We start from the raw sequence: 21,926 nt of genomic DNA, 5'->3' as shown, positions 1-21,926 counted from the left end.
CATTTCTATTGATAAATAATATTTTTCCACTGTGTTTGATCTCAGTCAGTTTCTCTTTTCGGAAATAAACTCTCTGCCTTTTGAAATAACACTTTCACATGATGAGGAGGCAGGGCTGCATACAGTAAGTATCTCCTAACAAGCCTGTATGGCCTGAATATATGCTGTTCTGTTCTATCCCAGCTGCTTGGCACACGAACCACAGATCCCCACAAGAGACACTGGAGGAAATAAAATTAATGTTCATGAAATCCTGCAAATGTTTTTAATTGAAGGTCATATGCTTCTGTATCAATCTTGGTAGGCGTTGATAGGCATCAGGGCGTTGAAAGGATGGGCGAGAGACTGCCTGGTAAAGCCGTCTTTAATTGGTAACTCAACTGTTAGTGTTGGCTCTAACCACACCCAGAAAGTACAGACATGAAGGAATGAATCTGGCTGTCTCACTCTCACAGCCTCACTCGATTGTGTGTGGGTGTGGCACGCGCACACACACACACACACACACACACACACACACACACACACACACACACACACACACACACACACACACACACACAGACCTCAATGAGCTACCTTACTTTTGTAGAAAGGACATTTTGTTCTGGAGCATCTTTGCATTCTTTGAGGCACAATCATGGCTGAATATCATGAAGTTAGAGAGATTGATGAATGTGTGCATTGTGTTTGGTGTGCATGTGTAACTATGGCAGGGGGTGATTTAGTGGGATGGGGAACATCATTTTTTTTTCAGCTGTCTTTGGATTGTGCTGGTTTCTCACAACTAGACGAGGCAGTCTCAGTGAATCACCTGATTGGCAGTCAGGTGATTCATTCAGGAAGTAAAGCAATTGCTGGCATAATTTTTTTTTTCCACCCCAGAGCAAGTTTCACATCAGTGGTTCTGTGAAATTGTAAATTCTGGGTTTGAAGCCCGTATCGAAGTTTCAGTGTCACACTATACACACACACACACACACACACACACACACACACACACACACACACACACACACACACACACACACACACACACACACAGAGACAGAGAGACAGACAGGGAGAGAGAGAGACAGAGAGACAGAGAGAGAGAGAGAGAGAGAGAGAGAGAGAGAGAGATTACATTGTTTAACATACATAAATTACATACTTTTTACAAGGTCAAACCTTATTCCGAAAATAGAGCAGAAAAAATGTCAATGAATCTTGAAGGACCCTCAACCTCTCTGCCAGAGTACTGTGTCACACAGTTTGGGATCCTCTATGGAAATATTCATTCTATGATATTAGCCAGAATAATCCAGGAGGATGTAAAATCAGGCTCAAACTCACGTTCACGTCCAAACCCAAACGCAGCATAGAGTGGCTCCGTGAATGTCGTGTGGAAGGTGTGGAGGTGTGTCTGTTTTATTGAGGTCACTATGGAAAGAAGACAGTAAAAGGACACAGTGCCAGCAGCCCAGTCCAGATACACTGCTACTCTGTTAGAGTCAGTGGGTGTTTCTATGTCTGTTGGTGTGTTATTGTGCCAGGCTGTGAAACCCTGAGCGGAGCAGAAAAGACTCCAGGACTGATCATTCCATCCAATACAGCAGTCATCAGTGTCTCCTTTCATCCTGATTCCTCTGTACGTCACTCCTATTCTAACCCTTCCTTTCCACTTTACCTCCCAGTAACAGCGTCCAGTCAGACCATCACTGCTCAGCAGCTGTTTCCAGCCATCAAATCTCTCTGTATGATCAGGATATGGCTGCTTCTCTTTCACCAACACCACTGCTTTGTTGTCTGAGGTCAGGTCAAGGTTTCTTTCTGCTGTGTTTGGGTCCAGTGTAAGTTCACAGAAAACTGAAGGTGGAAAAATAAAGAAGATGACATCACTTTATGATCAGATGAATCAGTTCTGCATGTGGATGTTTTAAACATGAGTATTATCTAATACGGCTCAATGTTTTCAGTCAAATCAATGAATATTGTTTCAGCTTCGATGTCAGCTGACATTGATGTTAGCAGGACAGATATATCACATTGAGAGCATTGCTACTGTGCTAGACATACTTTGGCTTTTATACACATTAACTTCAAAAGTGCCACTATTCATGGACTTACAATAACAATTGCAACAGTTATCAGTAACCGTTGGCACTAATGTAAATAATTTTTTTCCAAAGATATTTCAATAATGGGTGACAGTAGAAGAGTTTGGCTTACACCTGAGGGGTGATGGGTTCATTCTGCACTTTCCACAATGATCAGTCCTGTGGATGTGGCACAGAAAGACAAGTGAATACAAAGAGTAACCCTGGCACTAAGGGTATGATGTATGTGGACTGATTAAGAAAAATCATACTTGAGAGTTTCCAGTTTGCACTTTGGGTCCTGCTGTAAAGCAGACAGTAGCTCAACTCCTGAGTCTCCTGGATGATTGAAGCTCAGATCCAGCTCTCTCAGATGGGAGGGGTTGGAGTTCAGGGCTGAAGCTAGGGTATGACAGCTGCTCTCTGTGATCAGACAGCCTGACAACCTGGCAACATGCACAATAAAATGTTTTCCCTCCTACCTTAAAAGAAATGAATCTTACCATGTTCAGATGTCTTTGTTAATAAAGAATGTTATTGCCAAAAAAAAAGGGGTAAATGGTTATTAGACTTTTGAAGAGTTAATTGAACCCCTAAATACTAACCTAAGAATCTCCAGTCTACACTGTGGACTCTTGAGTCCAGCTGAGAGCAGGTTTACACCTTCATCACGCAGGTCATTGTTGCTCAGGTCCAGCTCTCTCAGGTTAGACTCCTCAGAGCTTAAAATTGTGGCCACACCAAAACAGCTTCTCCATGAAAGGTTACAGCTACTCAATCTGAAAAAGAAAAGTGTTTGATGTGAAGCACGTCTTTGGCTCCTTTCAAAGACATGACTACATTCAGCACATGAAATTGTAGACCTACAGAGACTTTTGGGATGCTTTGACCACTGGCAGCAGCTGTAGAAGACCTTCATCTGAAGCAGAGAATTTCTTCAGGTCAAACATGTCTAGATCTTTTTGTGATGGCAGTAAGATGAAGATGAGCGCCGACCACTGAGAAGAAGTGAGTTTGCTTTTAGAGAAACTTCCTGATCTCAGGTGCTGTTGGATCTCCTCCACTAAAGAATTGTCATTGAGTTCATTCAGACAGTGAAACAAATTAATGCTCCTCTCTGGAGAGGGACTGTCCCTGATCTTCTTCTTGATGTACTGCACAAGCTTTTCTCTGACCTTTGTTTTAATTTCTGTCTTTTTCAGCAGGCCTTGTAGGAGAGTCTGATTAGCGTCCAGTGAAAGACCCAGGAGGAAGCGGACAAACAAGTCTAAGTGTCCATTTGGACTCTGTAAAGCCTTGTCCACTGCGTCCTGGTAGAGGTGTTTATATGCAGTTTCATATTTACTGACAATCGCCATCTTCTCAGTAGGTTTACACTAGTGTTGACAAATGTCCGAAGGACATAAAGCGCAGCCAGAAACTCTTGAACGCTCAGATGGATGAAGCAAAACACCCTCTCATGGTTCAACCCATGCTGTGTGCTGAAGACCTCTGTGAACAGTCCTGAGTAGACTGACGCAGTTTTGATGTCAATGCCATAATCTTTCAGTTCTGCTTCATAAAATATGAAGTTTCTTTTCTGCAGCTGCTCAAAAGCCAGTTTTCCCAAAGCCAGAAACATCTCCTTGGCCTCTTTGTTCCACACTGTCTCAGGTTTTCCCAGATACTTTACATTATCCTGTTTGGTCTGAACCAGTAAGAAGTGGATGTACATCTCAGTCAGGGTTTTGGGAAGCGCTGCCTTCTCTTTGGTCTTCAGCACATGGTCCAGAACTGTAGAGGTGATCCAGCAGAAGACTGGGATGTGGCACATGATGTGGAGGCTTCGTGATGTCCCAATGTGGGAGATGATTCTATTCTCCTCCTCTTCGTCTCTGAATCTCCTCCTGAAGTACTCCTCCTTCTGTGAGTCTGTGAAGCCCCTGACTTCTGTTACCATGTCAACATACTGAGGAGGGATCTGATTGGCTGCTGCAGGCCGTGTTGTTATCCAGAGGTGAGCGGAGGGAAGCAGGTTCCCCCTGATGAGGTTTGTCAGCAGCACATCCAGTGAGGTGGACTCTGTAACATCAGTCAGGATCTTGTTGCTGTGGAAGTCCAGAGGAAGTCGACACTCATCCAGACCATCCAAGATGAACACAACCTGAAACTCTTCAAAGCTGCAGATTCCTGCTTCTTTGGTGTCAGTAAAGATATAATGGAGAAGCTCCACCAAGCTGTATTGTTTTGAGTTTAGCAAATTGAGCTCTCGGAAAGTGAGTGGGAAGATAAAGTGTTTATTGTGGTTGGCTTTGTTTTCAGCCCAGTCCAAAGTGTACTTCTGTGTTAAGACTGTTTTCCCAATGCCAGCCACTCCCTTTGTCACCACTGTTCTGACTGCTTCATCTCTTCCAGGTAAAGGTTTAAAAATGTTCTCACTTCTGATGATGTTGTTGGTTCTTGCTGCTTCTGTTGAGGTGGCTTCTATCTGTAGGACCTCATGTTGATCTCTGTCTGTCCTCTCACCCTCTGTGATGTGGAGCTCCGTATAGACCTGATTCAGAAGTGTGGGCTTCCCTTCATGGCCGGTTCCCTCAGACACAAACTGAAACTTCCTTCTCAGGTTAGACTTTAATTTACGGTGGCAAATGGCAGCAGAAGTTTCTGAGGAAACAACAGATGAATTAATGATCGGATGTTGAAGTGTGTTAAATGTTCTTGTCCTGCAAAATGATTCTTCCCTTTTAAATAATCTCATCTTATTTATTACTTACGATCAATGTTTTACCTCTAAAAGAACTTACACAAATAATATATTCTATATTTTATAGAAAACCATCTCACTGCTCTGCAGAAAATCAGCCAGCTGATCATGCTTCTTTTTTCTCAGGAAGTTCAATGTGAGGCTCAGAAATATTTCTCTGTCACTTATTTCTTCTTCTTTATCAGCCAATAATTCATCATCTTCTCTCAGGCTTTCTGAGCCTTCCGGACTTTCTTGGCTCAGGAATTTCTTGAATTTCTTTAGCTCTTTCTTCACAAAAGTAAAAATGTCCTCCTGAAGCATCTAAAAAAAAATGGCATAATTTTATGTGACTCATGTTATTATTGTGAGTTAATCATCATATTATATGTGACTAAATCATCAAGCAAGCAAGAGATGCACATGTAATGTAAATTTTGATTTCAAAGATTCTGATTTATGTGCAGAAATGAAAATTGATAAGATCAAATACTAATCAGGATACAGATATTATTCTCTGTCCAGCAGTGATGGGAATTCCAACTCTTTTCAGAGAGCCAGCTCTCTTGGCTCCCAAGTGGCTCCTCAGATTTTACTTAACAGAATGTGTAAAATGAATTACTAAACTAAAAACATACATTATATCAAATGTTTCTTTAGAGTGCTTCAAATCCAAATCATAAAACAAAAGATTGACACTCACACCTGAGTCAAATATATAAGTCATTAGCAGGACTCTGGAGAACCTGACTGCATACTGAGGAGGTAATTCAGCCATTTGATTCAGGTGTGTTGGATCAGGGACACATCTAAAACCTGCAGGACAGGGGCTCTCGAGGCCTGGAGTTGAAGAGCCCTGCTCTATGTAAAGTGCAGCTTTCTCTTGCTTTTTCCTGTCTTTGCAGGAACCGCCCCACCCGCTCAGTGTAGATGCACAAATGCTGCCACCCATCTTAACCAATCATGTATGGCTTCGACAAAAAAAAACCCCAAACCCCAAAAAAGAATGAAAAGGAAAAAGGAAACGGTTCACAATCAGGAGCCGGCTCCCGTCGTTCACTTCAAAGAACCAGCTCTTGCAGCCAGATTGTTTGCAACTGACCCATCACTACTGTCCAGGGACTCAGCTCATGGTGTGGAGGGAATGTTCCTTGTGGCCAACAGGGAAAACCACATTCTACAACTGTTGCATGAGTTTCCACCATAACATTTAATGAGTGATGTGGGTGTGTCATCTAGCAGGTATGTTCTTTCATGCTATATGTATATATGTGTATATATATATATATATATAACCTCTGAGAGCCTAAATCAAGTATTGCACCTAGTAGCTACTTACAGTAGTTCCACATGCAGTTGTTGAACTGTGTGCGGTGACTTTAAATGTAAAAGTGGACATGGAATGTGTGTGAAAATAATATTTGCTTGTGTGCAAATGTTTTATCATGCTTTGGACTTAACGTGGAAATCTAATGGTATTTGGGCTGAGTGGGTTCCTTTAAAAACAAAACAAGAAAATACTTCAAGAATGAGGACTAACTAGCTGGTGTGGTTATTACCACACCAGTCTTCACTTGTCTGCCTTCACACATGTATGAACTTGAGTAACATCTCTTCCTTAATCCATTAAGATGAGAAGAGTTGAAGCTGAAAGAGCTTCAACTCTTCTGGGAAGGTTTTTCACAAAGTTTAGGAGTGTGTTTATGGGAACTTTGACCATTCTTCCAGAGAGTGATTTTGGACAAGAAGGCCTGGCTTACAGTCTCTGCTCTAATTCATCCCAAAGATGTTCTATCAGGTTGAGGTCAGGACTCTGTGCAGACCAGTCAAGGTCTTCGACGTCTTTAGGGACCTTGCTTGGAACAGAAAGCGGCCATCTGCAGAGTACAAAACTGTCCAACAAAATATAACAAATTACACAATATCTTTTTTTTTTTTTTTTTTTTTAACAAAGATTAAACCAAACTGCAGAAGGAGTGTCTGGAAAAAGTACGTACATCCTAAATAACCACGCTGTTTGCTAGTCTGGAGCATTCAGGTATGCGTTTACACATCTTCCCAAAAGATGTAACAACACCTTGGTCAAAACATGTAACGCTCAGAGAAGCTGCAGAGAACCCAAGAGCTACATCTCAGACTTTACAGGCCTCAGTTAGATGTTATCATTCAAGACAGCAAAATTAGAAAAAGATTGAACAAATATGTCTTGTTTGGAAGTGTTGTCAGGAGAAAGCCTCTTCTCTCTGAACAGGACACAGCAACATGGTTTAGGTTTTCAAAGCTGCATCAGAACAAACAACAAAATTTCTGGAACAAGGTCCTCTGGGCAGATGAGACCAAAACAGAGTTTGTTTGGCCATAATGCACAGCACCATATTTTGCAAAAAGCAAACACAGCACATCAGCACAAATACCTCATACCAGCCATCAAAATCAGCAGGGGATGCTGATGATTTGGGGTTGTTGCAGTCACTGAGTTGACCGTGAACTCCTGTGTACCAATGTATTCTTGGGTCAAATGTGAGGCTATATGTCTGAGTGACAGCATTGTGTAACAGAACAGTGATCCCAAGCATGTCAGCAAATCGCAGAATGGCAGGACCTTCAGATAGCTGTGCTAAAAAGAATACCCACAAACCTCAATGAACTGAAGCAATGGCATAAATAAGAGTGGGACAAAATTCCTCTGCAATGATGTGAGAAACTGATAATGTCATAAAGAAAAGAATTACTTCAAGTTACTGCTCCAGAATGGTTTTTCACACCGCTGCTACATTTTGGCTTAGTTTTAGTTAAATAAATAATGACATAGTGTAATATGTCATGTGTGGTGGTTCATCTGGGGTTTTATTTGCCTAATTTTAAGAGCTGGTAAGGACTAGATGATAATTTTTTTAAGCCTGTCATGTCTGGCAGTTTTCGCAATGAGAATCATGAGCTGAATGCACTGTTGTACCAAACATATTTCCTTTTACAAGAACAGCTGTATGTGTTTTCTATGTGCTATTCTTGTTGATGTTTGTTATTTTAAATGTTTAATTTATTTATTCATAGAATATATTTCATACATCCTGATATGTAAAAACTTCATACCATTTTTATATAATCATGTATATGTAAATGTTTGCATAATATGAAGAAAAAAGTTTCATTCATACCATGAAAACAGAGTCCAGGTGTGCCTGATGTTCTCTGTGAAACTCCAAACTCTCCTGATGAATGGAGGGGGTCATGTGACTAAAAGAGAAACAAAAATATAATCACATAAAGGTCACAGATAAGAACTGAACTGACTTTTCTTCTTCTCTTGTCTTCAACAAAACATTAACATTTGACATTTAAATTCACTTGAGAAAATGTCAAAATAAAATAAACCCATGTGTGCTTGTCAATAAAAGAAAAACTGTTTTAAATTCTCACAGGTGGTTCCATTTTAGAACTGTCGCTTTTCATGGAAATGCTGCTCGTTACATCCCAGGCTGCCCTCTCCTTCACTTGGCTTTGACACAACTTGCACAGGTTAAGTTGATTCTAGAGTTGAACTCTGAAAAACTGCCATTAACAAGTAAAGATCTCCACTGTGTAGAGATTTCTTACCTATTAGCAGTTTAACCTGTAGCAGCAGCAAAAGAAAAGTGACAGAGCACACGATGGAGATCCGAGTCACCATTAGATGGAGCCAATATGCTCTGATTATTTGTTTTATTTTTTTACCATTTTCTATTTAGTTGTGATTTATCATAATCTTTTTTTTTTTTAATATACTTGTTCTATATATAAAATTTTCCTCTTTATTTTATATGCAACAGCACAAGTGTGTGGACTGTCCTGTTCATGCTGTGGGATGAACGCCTGGCTCAGTTTCTGATAGAATGGCTGAGTGCGCCCTCTGCTGTTGCTTTGTGCATCATTAGGATGCAGATGCTTAATCCTTTTTCTGCTGGGCCACATTAGTAATAGATTATTCCTTACAGTGTAAGGCTTACACTACTAATTAGTCCTGTCACTAGATTCACTATGAACAGGGGTGCTGCTGCAATGTGTTTGTGTTTAGAATGAAGTTGTTAAGTTCAGGTTAAATCTGCGTCAAATTCTAAGTTGAATTGGGTTTTACTGTTTTCTTTGATTTGGTAGCACTCACTGATCTGCTGACTGTGAAGACCATATCATTTCCATTCCGTCTCCCTCCACCCTCTGGAAATGCCCTTTTCTAATTTCACATATCTGAATGTTACATTTAAATTCCACTGCCAAGAGTATCATTTCTCACACAAGGGATTTTAATTTGAAAATGTATGTTTGTTACACTATTTAGCAACAAAACCAGTATAGATGTGTGAAGTTACTGTCATTGCGCTTTATAATACAATGAAATTGCAGAGCTCAGAGCTGTCCACATCTGTGCAACCTAAGGCATAAACTCATGAACTAAATGGGTCAGTATCAGTATAAAGTACCTTTTGGTGTCCTCATCAGAATCAATAAATTATTGTTAACATGTTTCAAAATAATGAAAATTTTAGGTATTATTATAAATGTGGATACACTGACACACACATCAGTACAAGAAGGTTCTTAAAATGAATTTCAAAAATTTTATACCATTTTCTTTGGTTGGATGGACCTTTTTTTGTTATGTCCCACATGCTGGTCTGCTTCTTTCAAGCAGTGTAATAAGGTCTTTGATGATACAAAATGAAAATACTTTTTAAATGTCATCATGGAGTAATCGCCCCTTTAAGAGACCAACTAATGAAATCAGTAACATCAGCACCCTGAATCTGTCTTTCTTCAGTGGAGGTTGAAACAACTGCGGCAGCTACAGTGAGCAGCTACACTTCTATTTCCTAATTTTCATGTAATTATGTTGGTAGTTAGGTGTGGTCAACCTCATCATGTCCACCCTGTCAGAGGAAAAGCTGATCAACAGAAAAGGTTTTCAGAAAGTTTAAATATATTTTGAAAACAGCATGTGGTCTCCTTCAGTAACCAGTAACTTTGGTAGCTGATGGTCCACCGTGTGCTTCTTAGATACTAAATTAATCCAAAAATGTCCACCCTGTCACCAAACCTCGCATGACAGGGTGGACTTTGTATTTGTATTGTGTAGTTGGGAAATTCCAACAAATTCCAACATTCTGGCCTCACACCAGCCCAGACAGAGAGTGACACATGCCACACCCTACAGCATCTATAACCTACTGTAGCTTGTAATGTCTGTCCCTATGGTAACAATATTTCTTTTATAAGTAAATATCCTTCATTTCAAATGTGTAAATACGTAAGTATCATGAATGAAAAGTATTGACAGTAGTTTTATTCAAAGAAAAAGCTCTAATCAAAGTGAAGTTATAAACTAATGTTACACTACTGTTGTGAGAATGACCAGCTGAGAATAATAACAATACACAGCCTTTTTTTTTTTTAAGGCTCTGCATCAAAAAGTTCACAAATCACACATATTTATATCCTGCAGATAAAAAGCTCAGCAGAAGAAGAGATGAAGCGTGTTAAAAGGTTGAGGCAGGCTGGTTTCAAGCCATCGATCAGTTCATTCAGTCTTTTGTCTCCAATCACAGGACTGTGTTAAACATTTTGGTGGCTTGCTCAATTTTTATTCACTTGTAGATATAAATTTGATCTGGACAACATTGTTTGTTGTCATGTGAGTTCTTTTAAGGCTCATCAACAAATCTGTCAGTGAAAGTAAACAATGGACATTCAAAATTACCTTTTTAAATAAACTAAGAGTGCTTGGTGTTTGACCTCATTTGACTTTCAAACACTTGGGAACGTTCAGCCACTCACTGTATTATGTGGCACACCTTTCCTGAAAACTGGACTTGACACATGTATGAGAAGATCAGTGCATGGCTAGTGGGTGTGGTTGGCTAATTGGAAACAGGTATCAAACACAACACGTGGGCTTAATCAGGGTAGGACGCACAATCACAAAGGAAAGAGGAAAAACATCTTTGGAGAGACAAATAGTGTAAATAAAAAAGTTTTAAAAACACCATAAATATGTTTGGAACTAAAAATAAACTTTATGAAATAACTTAATAACTTTAATGCTTTGCCTAGACCCACATTACATTTTGTTCATTCATTACATTCAATTTTGTCCCGTATTGTTTAATGTTAGAATATCAAATTTAACGAAAACAATGTGGGGTGCGACTGCTAGCTACGTTCAACCCTCCTCCTTTATCTGGGCCACTGTTGCCAACTTGTGTAAGAAAACTCGCTGTCGCCTGTCTCAAAGGTTGATAAAGGCCGAAATGAGAACCGGGGATGGGAGCGGAGGGACCGGGTAGGCATGCTTGGTGTTTAAGTGAGGTTCGGGGGTTGGGGGTTGCAGGGTGGAGTCCAAGTGAGGTCTGGGTGATGCCACAAAACACAGCGACAACGGAGGAGTTCGCTGTTTTTTTCCCCCTAGTTTGTTCCGGCTGTCGGCACTGACCTCGCGAGAACTGCCACCCAGGGTGCTGCAGGTGGCGGTTCTCGCGAGGCTAGTGACAATACAGTTTGGAGCGGCACAGGAACACTTTTGAAAATTATATTAAAATACGGGAAATTTACGGGAAAATAAAAATACGGGAGGACGGCGGGACAGAGCGGTAAAATACGGGAGTTTCCCGGCCAAAACGGGAGACTTGACAGGTATGGGTACACCTGAACTGCATGTCTTTGGAATGCGGGAGTACCTGGTGAGAACCCACGCAGACACGGGGAGAACATGCAAACTCCACACAGAAATTTCACAATAGTGAATATTCCGATTAGCTTCCAGTCTTTGTGACTACAGTGCATTGTGTACTGCAAATTCATATTCAGACATGACAGTAGTTCTTATCTAACATTTGCCAAGAAAAAGAATAAGTGGATATTTTTTCAAAGATTCAATGAACAAATAAGATTCATCTTTTTTTCCGTACTCTGAAATATTCATGTTTTAATTTTCCAGCTACCTTCTCCTGTCTTTTGATGGTTTTCATGCACACAAACTTTGCTCCACCAGGAGCCTTTTTGCTGGATGTCACATGACAGTACTTTGCCTGAACCCTGCATTTGCTTTATTCCCTTGTTGAGTGCTAATGCACTCTGATAAACAAAAAATAGACACTGTTCCATTTTTATGTGTAAACCTGGAGAAAAAAGAAAAATTTATAGCTTTGGCACATGGACGTGGATGTGGACAAAAGATGTTAAGGTACTGCCTTGTACTCCCTACTTACCATGTATGGTTAAAACTTGAGTCATCCACAATAAATATGATGGACCAGACAATCTTGATCACACACAAATAATGTTAATTTTTGCTGTCCTAGTCAACCTAACAGTCTAGATATTCTCATATGACAGCACATAATGAGTAAATAAAAATGTTTCAGGGATTTTCACAATATTTGCAAGAATACATAAATATATGCACACTGAACACCATGCCAAGCTTTCAGCTGAAAGCTCTTTGGAAAACTTTGGTGCAGAAATACTATTTTATGCCTGTAAATCTGCTATTTGGGGGATTTTCATTCATTCACCTAAAAAAAACAAATTATGGGTTTTTTTCGAGGCCGCATGTAAGAAAATATCTAAAGATACAATTTAAAATTGGTTCTTTGCTAAGTTATCTATTATGTGTAGACAGGTTCATCCTTTGTGTCACATATATTTTTAGTCCTTGGATGATTTATAAGTCAGTCTGAAAGAGTTCAGTTACAAAGACTGGACTGATTAATTTAGTCCAAAGAAAAAAAGAAGAAGCCAAAGAAAAACTGTGAAAGACGCTATTTTTCTGTATCATGTCTGATCATTATCTTATCAAAATACCAAACACCCTGTTCAATCACTTTTGTAAACTGCTGCTAATAATATATTCAGCATGTTAAGTTTTTTTATTGTTATTAAAGATGTGACTCGAGCAGACACTGAACAGCACAAGAGGCACCAGTTTTAGCTGCCCCTAGTTTCCAGCATCTCCAACCAGAGATCCTTATCCTTTTTTAAAGCAAATAAACAAACAATCCTGTATGTAAATATTCACTTTATTTGCCATCAGCCAAATTTTTTCCAGAGATGCAGTGCCAGGAAACCTATAGTTTGCATCTGCCATTTAAATAACTATTTGGATATATGAAACCCAGAAAGTAGTGAGACATCCAGTTGAACGTTACAGGCTCATCAAGCAGCAATGGGTGCATCAGAACAGGTAACACTTCTGCCTCTGATGACAGTGATGATGAGCAGCTTTGCTGGATCCTTCCTTCTCCTCCACCTCAGCAGTGCCGTGTCTGGACTGGGATCAGCGATGTTTAGACGTTACTCTTACTTCAACTTTCATTACACCTGGAAAGAGGCCCAAAGCTTCTGCAGAAAGTAGGGTTTCCTTTTTTCTTCATATTTAGACTATTAGTATTTACCATAATTTTATTGAAAGTGATTATTAAAAGTGAAGTCTGTAGATATTACAATTTGTGTATTATTCAAAATTAAATGGGAAAGAACGAGAAGTTTAGCTAAACACTGACTCTTCTAATAGCACAGAATTGTAAATGTAGAGAAATGAAAAAACTTGAGTTGTTCGTATTTTGTCAGGTCAAAGTACAAATGAAATTGTTGAATGTTTGATCCCATAGTTTACATGGAAGCAGAGACTTGGCCATTATCTACAGGCAGTCACATATAGACCAAGAAAACATGACGAGTTATAATGCATGGATCGGTCTGCACAGAGAAAAATATAACAATCTGACACTGGAAGGCTGGACCTGGCTGACTGGAGAAAAACTCAACTTTAATGCCTGGGACACCAACGAGCCAGACTGGGGTGAAGGATGTGGTCTTGTAACGTACTCAAAGAAAAAGTAAAATGAGACTGTTTTAAAGATTTTTCACAACTGATTCAAATTCAAATTACACTTAACCCAGTATACTGTCTGGTTTTGTATTTAAAATTATTTTAATATTATTATGTACCAGTTTTCTCGTTTGGTTTAAAATTAGTTAATAGTGTCTCATGGAAACACGTGTATTTTCCAAAGTTAGAACAGTTATAATCCATACCTTCACACTTCAGATGAAACACATTAGCTCAGTTTTTGAGTTTATATTAACAAAATAAACAGAGTTGAAACTGAAACTGTTGCAAGTTTAAACTCAAAATAAATATTAACTTTGTTTAAAACCATGATTTTCAGGGCTTTACAAGAATGCATCTAAATGGGCAATATTCACATTGTGCTATCTTGATATTTCTAGCACATTTATAAGTTTTTAATAATAAGATTTTGATCATTCCATTGCTCTGTAAGATTGTTTATTATGAGCTTATGTTTCTGTGTTTGTGTTTTGTTCCTTAACGATGCACACTGATTATTGTACACTTGAACTCTTCATTTGCTTGTGTTTGGACAATTTGCATGTGTTTCCTTATGTTTCAATGCATCAAGCACTCTGCCACCTTATAAGTTATTCTAGACATTGTTCTAATATGTGGTGAATCAGCTTACCTGTTAGAAACAGTGCTAAGGTCAATCATCTGTAAGAGCTTTAGAATATTTTTCTTAATAGGATTTATTCATTAAACTCTTCTTTCACTGTTTGTTTTCCTCTTGAAAGGCTTCGTAACAGTTGGTGTAAAAGACTTCTCTTCTTCATCTGTGACAATTCTGAATTCATCTCTGAGCCAAAAACGTGGTTTGAAGCCAAGGAATACTGCAACAATAAACGTTTGGCAATGTTCAAAAATATCGATGACATAAACTCACGTGTCATTGAGCAGGATTTTCCAGTCTGGATTGGACTCTACAGAGATGGTATGCATCAGCAACATGCCAGATATTTGTAAATGATTGCAGCTGATTGTAACTGAGTATCAAATTCAGTGCAAATGTATTTCCTAGTATGTTAACAAGCCTGTTAAGTCACCATAAGTGGCTGAATGTCAGCTAGTCAAGCTCATAGCTTTAGAACAAGACAAGCTGAAAATTTGGTAGAAATCATTTGTAAAACTGACTGCTGATAATATCCCTCCCACAAGCAACTATTGTACAACCCCGAATCTTGCTTCCTGACATCCTTCATAACGAATGACCCGATCCTATTTTCCTGTAATGCAGATAAAATGTATGTTTCTACACTTTCTTTCCTTTATTTATTTATTTTTTTTCTCTCAAAACACTTCTTTGCCATTTGAGGCATAAAGCTAGTGGTGGAGGGACACACAGATTTTCCTTTCACCTAAGTGGCTGAAATTTCAACACCTGTTCTGCAGGGGAAACGTGGAAATGGAGCTCAGGCGTGTCAGACTACAGAAACTGGTCTTCGGATGAGCCGAGGAACAACAGTGACTGCGTCTCCATCTCTTCTGTCAGTAAAAAGATGGCTTCCAAAAACTGTGACACCCAGCTTCCCTTCATTTGCTATGGGGGCAACCTGGTCCTGATAGAGGAGAACAAGACCTGGGAGGAGGCGCTGGAACACTGCCGAGCCCTTAGTTATGACTTGGTCAGCGTGCAGCGAGAAGACTACAACATCCTCATGGAGGTAGTCTCAGGGGCCAACACTGAGGAGGTGGGTTCAAATTCAGTGATGTGTAAAATTTTTGGCATTAGACTTGTTTAAATTTTGTTCATGCTGTTTGTTAAAATGGGAAATATAGACAACAACAGCCAGACCATCTTCCTAAAGCATATATATATTATTTCCTCAATAACTACAAACCACTGAGGCTCAGGCTGCTGGGGGGCTTATCATGATGCACTGAGCGTTTCTTCTTCACTCATCTCTTTTCACTCTCTGTGTTTATACACCACTACTGCATTTAATCATTAGTAATGATTAAACTCTGGCTCTTTCCCAAAGGATGCCTTTTGTCTTATCTCATTATTATTAGGGCTTTATGAGGATTTAGGCTTTTGCTAATCAACAAAATGTATTTTTTCAGAAACATAATTGCAGTTGTCTTAGCCCTGTCAGCTCTTTGATTGGCACTTACTGTAAAGCTCTTTAATAACTAGCTATGGGAAAGTGCTTGTTGGGCTGCAGGAGATGGTTTTTGTTGCAGTGCTCTGATTGACAACTGGAACAAACTGACTCTCAGCCTCGTAATAAAGCTCTCTTAATGCTTCCATGGAGGGGCACTGACTGCTTCTTCCTCCTAGGTGTGGACAGGGCTGCGATTCCTGGCTGGTAAATGGCTGTGGGTGAACGGAGCAGATATGATGTACTCTGACCTGCCCCTCTGCCCCGGCATGGTGCAGCGCTGTGGAGTCTTAACCAAGACTGGCACCGGCAGACTAGAGACCAGAGACTGCTCAGAGAGAAAAAACTTTCTTTGTTATATAAAGTAGGCCTCCTGACATCACTGCTTGTGTCTTGCAGCTTCCATCAACCATTTTAACCTTCAAATAATTCAAAGCTAACTCGGTTCTATATTTATCAAAGGGGTCTTCACTAGAGGGTATTTTCACTCACGTATCAGCTTATTAGAAGTTATGCATCACTTTGTATTCCTTAAAATTGAGTGATTAGTTAAGATAAATAATTTTTATATATTCTTGCATTACATATTTGCTGAAAAAAGCATTTTTTTATATAAAACTTTTTTGTATAAAACTACTTATTAATGACTAATTAAATTCTTAAGACTTAAAACAGAGAAACATTCTTTGTTTTCCCAATGGTCTAATATTTCATTAAAATGACTATTATCGTGTTTTATTAGAATACTTTTGGTTTGATTGTCATTTTACATTTTTGTGTTAAGTAAGTGCAAATAAAAATAAACAAGCTAGAACCAGTTTGAGCTCTGAATTGTATTCAAAGCTGCGTGAAGGATGTCACATCTAGTTGTTATTGGATTTTAACAGCTTATCCCTCATTTTGTTGAATGAAGCCAGCTGCCGTTCAATCATGATTGTTTCACAGATGTGTCATGTGTTTATTCAGTGCAACTTTATAGAATGCGTGCAAACATCACCACTATCATGTTCAGGAAAAACATTTTTGTGTGAGACTGAAAAATCTTAGAGTCAGTATCTCAGTATTAGATTTCCTCAGAGTCTATCTATGCTCTCAGACACATCTGAGCAGCACACTGAGGACAACATCTGTCTGTTCAGACAGATGTGTGGATGCTGGTGGGGCCAAAACAGGAATAATCCTTTGCATGATTGGAGCTTATAACATCCCTCTGGAACCAGAGGTGACAAAAGTACAGCCATTCTGTACTTAAATAGAAATACAGATACTTTTGTTCCAAAATACTCTGGTAAAAGTTGAAGTACTGGTTCAACTTTTTTATTCTTTATTATTAAAGTGAAAAAGTATAGGCTCTGACATGTAAAAAGTGGCTCTAATTTCTGCCACCTAATTTTGTGCAAGGACCTTGTGCTATATTAATGTAATAATAAATTATTTGTACACGGGAATGCAAAATTTATTTCTGTTTAAATTATAATTCTAATTAATGCAACCAGTTCCAACACTGTTGGAGGAAAAAAAAGAATATAAAACAGTTCTATTTTCTGTTGTAGAAGGTGACGCTACCTCAACACCTAGACACAAAAGTGAGTAATAGTCAGGGGTTAAACTGTGATTCAACAGGAGAAGATCAGTTGTGTGGGGAAAGGAATCACCACTCACTCATTTCTGTTTTGGGCTCTAGTCGGTTTTCTTTGTGTACAGGCTGTGATCAGGAGCTCTGTGCTGCTGCTGCACTCAGATTTACTGGTCTTTGTGGATTTACACCACTGAATTCTACAAGATGTAACAAATGTGAACCCATGTACTGTATGTTGTTTCCCCTAAACCAGGACTTTTAAAGATGGCAAGAAAAGGCCAAACTCCTGGCGCTTCATCTTGGTTGGATTAAAAGGTCAGATTTGTTGTATTGAAAAAAATATTCCTTTCAATAAACATAAATGTGAAGAAGAAATCTGAGATATGTGAAACACTCCTTTTAGACTGGTTAGCTGCTGCCAGCACCACCGCCTTCATGTGAACAGCGGGGGAAACCGTGGGTTAATTAGGGGGTTGATAGCCAGCTTCATGTTTATCCTGATCACCAATGTTAAAGGGTAAGTGATTTAAGAAAATGGGCGAGTGATTTCACTGTCCGATTGTGGTGCAACATGTACATTATTTGTTTCGGCATGGTTTATTTCTATTCTTAAATTAAGAATGTCTGTAGTGTCGCAAAAAAAAATACACATTACGCACAACTATCTCTAACAAAGCATTGCATATGCATAAGAATTTTTAGACATGACCATTTCTTTTTGAAACTGGTTGACCATGGCATGATGTACTGAGCTTTTGTTCAACTTTGTAAGGTTAACACTATATCCTAATGCTATTGGAGCCCCCCCCCATCGGAAAAAAATTAGGTAAAGAGCTTTATATTCCATTTATTTAATATAAAGGACAGAGCTGTTTTGTTCATGTTTATGAATTTATATTTCAAGATGGAATCAAAAATCACTATTTACTGAATGCATAATCCTGAGAAACACATCATGTGAATGATATTTAAGGAGTAATTTGTCTTCTGGTTTTTATTTGTTCAAACTGAACCAACAAATATAAAAATAAATTAATAGATCAAATAAATAACAGCTGTATGTGAAACAGGAACACACAATATTTCCATTTTTCCAGAACTTCTATTTCAGACAACATTTAACTTAAAAACTGAAAAAGACAAATTCTCCATGTTCTGTTTTTCAGGTGACTTCATAAATGAAATTAGGCTTCAAGAGTTAGTTAGTTGCTTTTTGTAATATATTTAATGAGTACTTCATGTTTTAAATCTCCTAATAAATGCAAATTTAATCTTGAGAAGGTACAATCAATTACAGTATCTCATATTATTTTAAATGAGTTACACTGACATTGGATTATACCCCAGTATGATTTCTGTGCTCAGTCTCTTAATATGTATGGTATTTTAGAAAGCAGTGGTTCACATGTGTGATTAAAAACTTTATTGTCCAGGGTGGATCAGCGGTTGAGCGGGTGACCACTGTGGCGGTGCAGACGGCACAGGTTAGAATCCTGACCTAGTCGCTATTTACTGCGTGTCTTCCCCGATTTCTCCTCCTGCTTTCCTGTCTCTCTCCACTGCAAAACACTATCAAAATAAAGCTGCAAAAAGCCAAAAACATAATTAAAAAAAATTCTTGTCATCAGTTACGACTGTGAGAAGGAAAGAAATATTTCAGAGTGGGCATACATCCGTGAATCGCCACCTTATCATGGTGGAGGGGTTTGTGTGCCCCAGTGTGCCCCAGTGACCCCAGGAGCTATGTTGTCCGGGGGCTTGTCCCCCTGGTAGGGTCTCCCATGGCAAACTGGTCCTGGGTGAGGGTCCAGACAAAGAGCAGTTCAGAAGACCCCTATGATTGAAACAGCAAGGGAACAGTTTACCCTGCCAGAATAGGGTTACTGGGGCCCCACCCTGGAGCCAGGCCTGGGGAGGGAGCTCGAGGGAGAGCGTCTGGTGGCCGGGCATTAGCCCATGGTGCTCGGCCGGGCGCAGCCCGAAGAGGTTACATGGGCCCGCCCTCCTGTAGGCCCACCACCCGCAGGAGGTGTCGTAGGGGTCGGGTGCAGTGTGTGTCGGGCGGTGGCCGAGGGCGGAGGCCCTGGCGGACTGATCCCCGGCTATCGAAACTGGCTATTGGGACATGGAATGTCACCTCTCTGGTGGGAAAGGAGCCTGAGCTAGTGCGTGAGGTTGAGCGATACCAGCTAGATATAGTTGGGCTCACCTCAACGCATGACCTGGGCTCTGGAACCAGTCTCCTGGAGAAGGGCTGGACTCTGTTCCAGTCTGGAGTTGCCCTCGGTGAGAGGCGGCGAGCTGGTGTGGGTATTTTTGTATCCCCCCAGCTTGCTGCCTGTACGTTGGAGTTTACACCGGTGGATGAGAGGGTAGTTTCCCTGCGCCTTCGGGCTGGGGAACGGGTCCTGACTGTTGTTTGCGCTTATGCGCCAAATGACAGTTCAGAGTACCCACCCTTTTTGGAGTCGCTGGGCGGGGTGCTGGAGAGTGCTCCATCTGGGGACTCCAAAATAACTCGACACTGGGAGACTTCAACGCTCACGTGGGCAATGACAGTGAGACCTGGAGGGGCGTGATTGGGAGGAACGGCCTGCCCGATCTGAACCCGAATGGTGTTTTGTTATTGGACTTCTGTGCAAACCACAGTTTGTCCATAACAAACACCGTGTTCGAACACAAGGATGTCCATAAGTGCACATGGCACCAGGACACCCTAGGTCGCAGGTCGATGATCGATTTTGTAATCGTATCATCAGATCTGCGGCCGTATGTTCAGGACACTCGGGTGAAGAGAGGAGCTGAGCTGTCAACTGATCACCACCTGGTGGTGAGTTGGATCAGGTGGCGGGGGAAGATGCTGGACAGACCTGGCACACCTAAACGTATTGTGAGGGTGTGCTGGGAACGCCTGGCAGAAGCCCCAGTCCGGGAGATCTTCAACTCCCACCTCCGGCAGAACTTCGACAGCATTCCGAGGGAGGCTGAGGACATTGAGTCCGAATGGACCATGTTCCGCACCTCCATTGTTGAGGCTGCTGCTCAGAGCTGTGGCTGCAAGGTGGTTGGTGCCTGTCGTGGTGGTAACCCCCGAACCAGATGGTGGTCACCGGAGGTGAAGGGAGCCATCAAGCTGAAGAAAGAGTCCTATCGGGCTTGGTTAGCCTGTGGGACTCCAGAGGCAGCTGACAGGTATCGGCAGGCCAAGCGGAATGCAGCTCGGGCAGTGGCCGAAGCAAAAACTCGGGTGTGGGAGGAGTTCGGTGAGGCTATGGAAAAAGACTTTCGGACGGGATCGAAGTGATTCTGGCAAACCATCAGGCGACTCAGGAGGGGAAAGCAGTGCTCCACTCACATGGTTTATAGTGCGGGGGGGGTGCTGCTGACTTCAACTGAGGCTATAGTCGGACGGTGGAAGGAATACTTCGAGGACCTCATGAATCCCACTGACACGCCTTCTGTAGTGGAAGCAGAGTCTGGGGATGAGGGAGATGACTTGACCATCACTGGGGGTGAGGTCACTGAGGTAGTTAAACAACTCCTTGGTGGCAAGGCCCCTGGGGTGGACGAGATTCGCCCTGAGTTTCTGAAGGCTCTGGATGTTGTAGGGCTGTCTTGGTTGACACGCCTCTGCAACATCGCATGGAGATCTGGGGCAGTGCCAGTGGATTGGCAGACCGGGGTGGTGGTCCCCATCTTTAAGAAGGGAGACCGGAGGGTGTGCTCCAACTTTCGGGGGATCACACTCCTCAGCCTCCACGGTAAGGTCTATGCCAGGGTGCTGGAAAGGAGGGTCCGTCCGTTAGTTGAACCTCAGATCCAGGAGGAACAATGCGGTTTTCGTCCTGGTCGCGGAACGCTGGACCAGCTCTTTATCCTCTCAAGGATATTTAACTGCACCCTATACAACTCATTCATTCACAACATAAACACATACACTTATAAGTTGGGCGGGGGGAGGGGGGGGGTGGGCCATCTCACACCCCGATTTCTTATGCCTCGCCCGGGGTCGGGGTCGGGTGGTTCCTTGGGGACCGGGCTGGCGGCATCTTGGGGTCACTGTTGGCCCTGGGGTGGTTTCCGCTCCCATCTTCAGAGAGTGGGTAGCTATGGATGAATGTGTGTCTTTGTATTTGTCACAGTCTTCGTGAGTATGGGTGGGCGAGTGAATATGGTGTATCTATGTTTATATGTGTGTGGGAGAGTGTGTTTGTGTATAAATGTGTACATGGGTGTGCTTGCCGGTGTGCGTGTGGTTGTATGTTTGGCTGGACCTGGGTCTGGGCCGGTGGCTTGCCTCCTGACCGCTCCTTGCTGGTTGCCTCTCCCCCCCTGCCCCCCTGGGGTGTGGGTACCTCCTGGTTCCTGGGTGGGGCCGGATGTTCTGATGTGGGTGGTGACCTGCTCCCCTGGGGGCTGCGGCGCGGGGCTGCGTTGGCTTCTTCGGCGTGGGGGGGGGGGGGGGGCCCTGTGGGGGCTCGGGCGGCCCTTGGGTGCCCGTTGTTGCGGGCCATTCAGTCTTTATACAACCGCAGTGAGAGCTTGGTCCGTATAGCCGGTA

At 41.4% G+C, this 21,926-nt stretch overlaps 1 protein-coding gene and 1 pseudogene across 1 annotated transcript; one reads left to right on the top strand and one right to left on the bottom strand.

Annotated features, from left to right (window-relative positions):
• Positions 1-291: 291 nt before the first annotated feature.
• On the bottom strand, positions 292-5,906 carry LOC115778167 (protein NLRC3-like; annotated as a pseudogene).
• Positions 5,907-15,183: 9,277 nt separating this feature from the next.
• Positions 15,184-16,204, top strand: LOC115801294 (dromaiocalcin-1-like). Its single transcript, XM_030759077.1, has 2 exons — positions 15,184-15,375; positions 15,966-16,204. Exons 1-2 carry the CDS (start codon positions 15,184-15,186, stop codon positions 16,152-16,154), a joined length of 381 nt encoding a protein of 126 aa, XP_030614937.1. The 3' UTR covers positions 16,155-16,204.
• Positions 16,205-21,926: the final 5,722 nt, after the last annotated feature.

The sequence above is a fragment of the Archocentrus centrarchus genome, chromosome 3 (genome assembly GCF_007364275.1).
Source record: "Archocentrus centrarchus isolate MPI-CPG fArcCen1 chromosome 3, fArcCen1, whole genome shotgun sequence".
Lineage (NCBI taxonomy): Eukaryota > Metazoa > Chordata > Actinopteri > Cichliformes > Cichlidae > Archocentrus > Archocentrus centrarchus.
This window is presented reverse-complemented; position numbering and strand designations above follow the sequence as displayed.

Coding starts and splice junctions, on each gene's coding strand:
- LOC115801294 (XM_030759077.1), top strand. CDS start 15,184: ATGGCTTCCAAAAACTGTGACACCCAGCTTCCCTTCATTTGCTATGGG. Junction 15,376..15,965: donor CAGGGGCCAACACTGAGGAG/GTGGGTTCAAAT, acceptor TCTTCCTCCTAG/GTGTGGACAGGGCTGCGATT.